At 52.8% G+C, this 6,741-nt stretch overlaps 1 protein-coding gene across 1 annotated transcript; it reads right to left on the bottom strand.

Annotated features, from left to right (window-relative positions):
- Positions 1–893: 893 nt before the first annotated feature.
- On the bottom strand, positions 894–1,563 carry LOC103798720 (septin-9-like; the record flags this gene model as incomplete). Its single annotated transcript, XM_009071002.1, has 1 exon — positions 894–1,563. A coding segment is annotated over one exon (670 nt), but the record flags the coding sequence as incomplete, so codon positions are not given.
- Positions 1,564–6,741: the final 5,178 nt, after the last annotated feature.

Raw genomic sequence — 6,741 nt, 5'->3', positions numbered from 1 at the left:
GTAGGGCTGCACCCAGGGAGAGGGGATGGAGCTGGACCATCCCATGGAGGGGTGAGACAAAGGCACATGGTCCAGCTCCAGGGTCAGGCACAGACCTCCCAGGTCCTGGATCAGCCACCCCCACACCACCCCACAGCCCCCAGAGAGGCAGAGGGATGGGCAGAGGAGGTGGTGTCCTCCAACCAACCGCTGCATCCCTCACAGGAGACAGCTCACGGGCAACAGGGAATGGAAAAATAATTAACAGGCCAGAAGAGTGAAAAAAAAATCTCCAAAACATTCGGGAGAATAAATGATGACTGGTGGGGGAGGGAAGCTGGCTTTAATATGGGATTAATTGAAAACAAGATAGAGCTAATATAACCCAGGGCTCCAGTCTAATAGTGGCTCTGGTCCATGATGTTATTAGACTTTGGCTCCAAGGTCAAAAACACCCTGACTCCTGCTAACAGAGAGGCAGTTTCAGCCCCACAACCACAAGCAACAACACTGAACAACGAGCCAACCCAACAACACTTCCACAGCCACCGCCTTTCCCGCACCTCGGAGCCTTTCCAGGATGCTGTGCAGGCTGGTGGGGCTGCACACAGGGCCTGAGCTGGCAGAACTGTCGTATTTTGCAAGCACCCAGGCTTTTGGCATTTTCTCTTTTCTTTCTTTAGAGGCTTGATAGCATTTCTTATTCAAACTGACAGCTCTTTCAGCCAGGATAAACCCAAGGATAACAACCATGCATGTAGACACATCAGAGCACAAATCCAAGACCAGCCTAGAAAGGCATCATCACTGCCAGAGCTGAAGGAGCAGCACTAAGCACTCGGTGTCCCCACACAGAACCCGAGGCAGGTATCAGCCAGGGTTTCACCCCAGCAGCTGCCCAGAGTTGTACTCACCTTCCTGTCTTTTTGGTGGGCTCTCCATCGGCACCGGCTGTGGCTTTGGCTCTGCCTGGGGAGGCTGGGTGGGCAGGGGAGGCTCTGAGCTCTCTGCCTGCCGTGCCGGAGGGGCTGGGACCTCGGCAGCCTTCGCTACCTGAATTTCCACGCGCTTGGTGGCCGTGTCAGGCACAGGAGCGTTGGCTGTCTCAGCTCTTCGCTGGGGCATCTCGGGGATCTTTGATGGTGGCGCCTCCACCCTCCGGAGACTCGGCTCCTGGGGCTTGCCAAGGGTGATCTCAGTCCTCCTTGAGGTGGGCTCGGGGGGTTTGTGGCCCAATACATCTGCTCGTTTGAGGCCAAACCTTGACAACCCTGAGGTGGAGTTCTCCACCTGCTTGGATGAGATGTCAATGGAGATTTCTGTTCTTCTGGACACTGGCTCAGGCAGTTTGGGTCCAGAGAGCTCCACTCTCCTCAGAGGGGGTTTGGGTGATCTTTGGACTGTGGGGTCCGCATGTCGGGCGGATGGTTCCGAATTCCTGGCACCAAGTTCCTGAAACTTCTGTGTGGAGCTGGACACAGTGGTCCTGAGGAGGGTGTTCGGGGCCCGTCTTTGTGGCGTGGAGGAATTTGATGACTGATCTACCTCCTCGACCTCAAAAGATCTTTTCAGAGCTGAAAAACATGAAATAGAGTTCAGAATTTAGTTCCCATCCAAATCCATATAAATGCAGCAAGAAAACCAAAGGTGGCAGCCACAGAAGCTCATATCCTTAAAAACAAACCTAGAGACCACACAAGCCAAAGACTGAAATGCTTTGAGAACGGGAACACGAGATCCTGACACAATGAAAGGGCCAACTGGGCCCATCAGACACTTGGTCCACATAGGACCCAGCCAGGTAGACACAAAAAGCTGAACATGGGAAGAGAGGGAAAAGCAGAGAACTGCTGCTGGATCCCATCCAAATGCCACAGGCTGCCCATACCCAATGCATCCTGCAACACCCAGGCAGACACAGAGACAGAGCAGGACAAGGCACAGCCCTGGGGTCCCAAAGGAGCCTCCATGAGGTGATGCTGAGCCGGTGTGATGACACTGCTATTAGCCAGCACAAGCATTGGTCATGAGTCCACCTCTCCTTTACATCAACGGGATAGTACCAGTGGGACTTAGCAGTTAAAAACCTGGGTCTGAGAACCCACAGGATACCAGGATCTGAAGCAGAGACTGAAGCACAGCCTTCCCTTATCCTGGGATGTCCATCCACCCCTGGGGTGGAGTTGGAGAAAAGCCACCATGCAGGAATCATCTCTGCTCCACAGCTGCTTCGAGCCTCTGGGGCAGGCCCTGGAGACACGGGACCCTCCATCCCTGCAAAACCAGCCCAAATGGGCACTGCAGAGCCTGGGACCAGGAGCCTCCCCAGGATACTCTGTACTAGTGACGTGGCAAAAGCTCCTCCATGCTCAGAGACAGACAGACGTGCAGAGACACACATTCAGGTCCTCCAGCTGTGGTTCAGACTCTGATACGGGAACTGCTAGGAAGCAACAGGTGCCTGGGATGGGCTCCCAAGGTAGGATTTCTGGCTGGCATGGACAGGGAGGGATGCACAGAGTGATTAATCTCAACGTGAACCTGATGGGAACAGCATCGTGACTGCTTGATGGCTATGGAGAGAGGAAAGCACCAAAGCACAACACAAGCCATCCACCTTGCAAAACCCAGGAAGAGCCCCAGGAAGGGCACTTAGTAACAGAACAGTCTGTCCTGCATCTCAGAGATACTCAGACATTGGTAGAAGGAGGGAGGGAGGCAGTAAAGAAAACTAAAGATGCTTTTTCCCCAATTTATCTGCTCTGTTTTCTGACTTCCATGGAGCCCTCTCAGCCATGTCATCACCCACTTGCAGAGGTGAGATGCCCTCTGCAACAGTCCCTGCTCTGCAGTCTGTGCTTGGCACAGCTCGTGCTCTGCAGATCTGCATTCAAGACTCAGTCCTCAGCACCCCCAAGATAATTAATCAAAAAAAAAAGTCCCACACTTGAGAGCTGTTTCAGTCTATCCAAACTCTCAGGTCTCCAGGACTGAGCTGGAGTTCAGACTCTTCAGCACAAACTTTTCTATAGTTTTCCTTCTCCATCATACACTTCATCCAGACACTAACAATTTAGCTATTTTTTCCCCAAAAATCCCAAGTTTAAAACAATGCACCAGCCAAGCCCTGTTTGCATTTTGCAGGAAAACAAAGAGAGCGGAAGGGACGACCCGACAGGGAGCCCTTCCCTGGCCTTGAGCAAAGGTGGGTGGGCAAGAGCAACAGAGGACATGGCCCAGAGAGGCACTGCCAGCTCCCTGATGGAAAGGATCATAGTTCTGTCCATGTCAGGCCCTTTAAAAACTGCTCACCCCTCCTCCAGCCAGCCAGCTCAGTCTCCATCTATTCCCTTCAACAAGCAATCCAATAACCTCATGACAGAAGTGTCTGGAGGAATGGTTTGAGAGTAAATGCTCTCAAGAAACCCAGCAGCAAAGGAAACACCGGCGAGTATTTTTCCTTAATGAACCTTGCCCTGGAGACCTCTCAGTACCAAGTGGTTTGGGGATTTCATTCTGACCCACTAATGAGCTTTGGATACAAACAGCCCTGCTGACCTCCCAGGGTTCGTTGCATGAACCATTTCCATCATTTCAGCTCCTCTGAGACCTGCTGCCATTTCCTAAAGAAATGGTCAGTCACCCGATGGCAATGGCCCTTTCTTTTGACTTCAAACCTCTCAAACTGCCTCAAGCCCAGAGTAAACCTGCCCAATGCCACCACCGTGGTCTTTCTGGAGCACAGCCAGTCCCTGAGTTTATCAAAGGGCTGGATTGAATACAACACCCAAAAATGGCTTTTCTCCAGGTCTATCTGGGCCCTGCTGCAGAAAAGAGCAAAAGGTCAAAGCCCAGACACAAAGGGGTTCAAAAAGCCTAAGGGAGAGCTGCAAAACCACAATTACAGCTGCAGGAGACCTGAGCTGTCCAGATAACACCTCCTGTGCCAGCGCTGCGGTCCCAACAGGCAGTACTGAGGGGCTGGGCAAGGAACTGTTGCCCCAAAGGAGGGTTAGAAATGGCTCAGCACAGTTTCTGACAGCAAAGTCATGAGGACCTCCAGGTCCCAGTGGCATTCTCTCAGCAGTGTCACTGACTTGCCTTGACAACCCAAGACGCTTTCCACTCATGGTTCTCTCCAGGGTGGGATGTCCATCTTGTGCCTCTGGTTGCATGGGGATTTTGGTACCTACCTTGCCCTGCCATCAGATTTGGCCACTGCCCTGAGTGGCTGGAGGAGATCAAAAATCCCAGGCACAAGAAAGGAGAAGGACTGTGACCAACAGGGTTTGTGTCTCCACCTCTGAGACTCACTGCCATGAACATGATCCTCAGGGTTGTCACCCTGGTGAATGCCACCCTGAAAGCAATGATGGTCCTCAGAGGGGCCAAGCACAGCTGCATCTTCCCTGCTCAGCATCGCCTCTCTCCTCCTTGTAAAGAAAGAGAAGAACCTCAGGAAGCAAAGCAACTCTCAAAAAAAGAGAGAAAACTTAAAAATAGCCTGTCCTGCCCAGAGCCAGGAAAGGAAAGCAAACAGCCTCTGCTCCAGATGACCCTCCTCCCAGCTTCCTGCAGGGAAGAGTACATATTCCTTACAACAACAGGAGCTGAAGGCAGAGCAGTGCTGCAGGGCCCTGCACCCCACTCCCACCTGTGTGCTGCTGGGGTCCCATGCTGGCAGTTGTGGCTAATGCTCCAGGTCCCTATATCCCTGACAGCCTTGCCCAAGGTGTCTCTGCCCCAAGTAGTGTCAGTGCTGGCCACACTGCAGGGTTAGCCCCACTGTTGTATTTTTCCAGGGGATTTCCATCACTATCAGGGCTTCCCCAACCCCATCAGCAGCATCCTATCTGCTGGCTGGTGTTGGAGGCAGCTGGCAAGGAAAGCAGTGTTAGTGGCGATAACTGCCCTTCCTTCTTTTCCTTTGGAGGTGTGTGTGCATGGGCCTGAGCACAGAAAGGCACCACCAGCAGCATGTGCTTCCTTTTAACCAATTCCAAACCAACTCAGTCATCTCTGACTCAATCCACCATTGCTGAGGGCAGCAGTTTCCCTCCCATAGCCGGGAAAGCCTCAAATCCTCTGAGGGCAGCAGTTTCCCTCCCATAGCAGGGAAAGCCCCAAATCCCCTAAAATGAGATTTCCAGGTGCTTCCTACTGGATGCAACCTCTCCCCCTGCCAGTCTCCACCCACCACCATTGTGCCAGAGCTGGGAACTGCTCACTGCAGTGTCCCTTTGGGGGATAGACCTTTGCAAACCTCTCAAGGTCGTAGCATTCTGCTCAGCATCATACAGCCATGGCCCCAGTCTGCATGGCCAACTTTGAAAACACCACTGTTAATCCTGCTGGCTGAGGGAAGCACAGGCTCTCTGAGATGGCTCTGCACCACTGCACGTGCTTCTGAAAACACCCAGTCTTGGCCCAAACGTGGTCCCTGACACACTGGCTCTTTGAGGCAAGAAATGCATGTCTTCATCCCTGGCTCACAGTGCCCAAGCAAGTACAGGGCTGGAGAATGAGCAAAACATTTATTTTTCTTTCTATTTTGTGTGGCTGTGCTGGGGAAAGCTGCACAGCGTGGCCACTGCGTCCTCCCGGTCATCCCATGGCCAGGCACCAGCAGGTCACACGCCATCAGTTAAAGCTGCTCTTGAGGGATCTTGCAAACTGGGAAGAGAGGGCAGAGGTCTGGTTCAAATCCCAGCAGCTCATTCAACAGCCAAGACTGTTCCAGAGAAGTCACAGGCGAGTGGCACAGCTGGGGACTCCCATCCACACGCTGCTCTCCCAGAAGGTGAGTCCCTCCTCGGGGTCCCAGCCAAGCTAAGGGTGCCCAGATGCTGAGAAGGGCTCTGGCTCCTGCCCAAAGGTTCCACAGCTCCTGGTGGGAAGCACCAGAGTAGATGGCATGCTGTTCACCACAGCTCATCCTGTCCTGCAGCCCAGCTCTGGACACCCCAAGGGGGTCAACAAGGGAACATCGGGAACATCTGCTCCTTCTTTCTTCCCCTTTTAAACAGAATATCCTAGTAACAGTCCATGGGATGTTTTATACAAGGAAACCTCTATGCACAGGGCTCAGGAGAAGACCAAAATAAACAGCAAGGGATGCTGGCTCCTCTGGGACCTGCTTCCCAAATGGAGCCTCCGGCTCTGCCGCAGCCACAACCCCCAACTGCTTCCCATTAAGCATCCTCTGCCCCTCACGTGGTCTCCGTAACCCAGGGGTTACATTTGCTTGCTTGCTTAACCATAGAAAGCTTTCCTTGGGTTTTTTTGACACATAAGAGCCTTATGGGACCGGGGCAGCCAGGCGCCCCGTTATTTCCCACCACACAATGGCACCGTTTGAGAGCACGGACTTTCTCTAAACTGCTACCAGATGGTCACCTCCTGTTCCCAGGGAGGAAAGGGGGTAGGCTGCAGGTCTCATCTTTCAAGGAACTCTTGGAAACCCAACACAGCATTAACCACTCACAGCCCTTAAAGCTTCCCAGCCCCCTGACACCAGGCAGCAGGATGCTCACAGCAGTTTTCTGGCCCAAGTTGAGTGCAAGAAGTGTGTTCACCCATGGTACTGTGGGGCCACCTGGGTTTGGCTTATCCAAACCTACCATCTGTGATGGCACTGAATAGCTGCTGCCAGCCATAACAGGGGTGGATGTATTTGAGTGAACTGAAGGCTCAGTTACAGGGACCAGAAGGGTGTTCTTCATAGACTTACAGAGTATATTCACTGTATATTAAACCTAAAGG

This window comes from Acanthisitta chloris, unplaced genomic scaffold (assembly GCF_000695815.1).
Source record: "Acanthisitta chloris isolate BGI_N310 unplaced genomic scaffold, ASM69581v1 scaffold17773, whole genome shotgun sequence".
Taxonomy (NCBI): domain Eukaryota; kingdom Metazoa; phylum Chordata; class Aves; order Passeriformes; family Acanthisittidae; genus Acanthisitta; species Acanthisitta chloris.
This window is presented reverse-complemented; position numbering and strand designations above follow the sequence as displayed.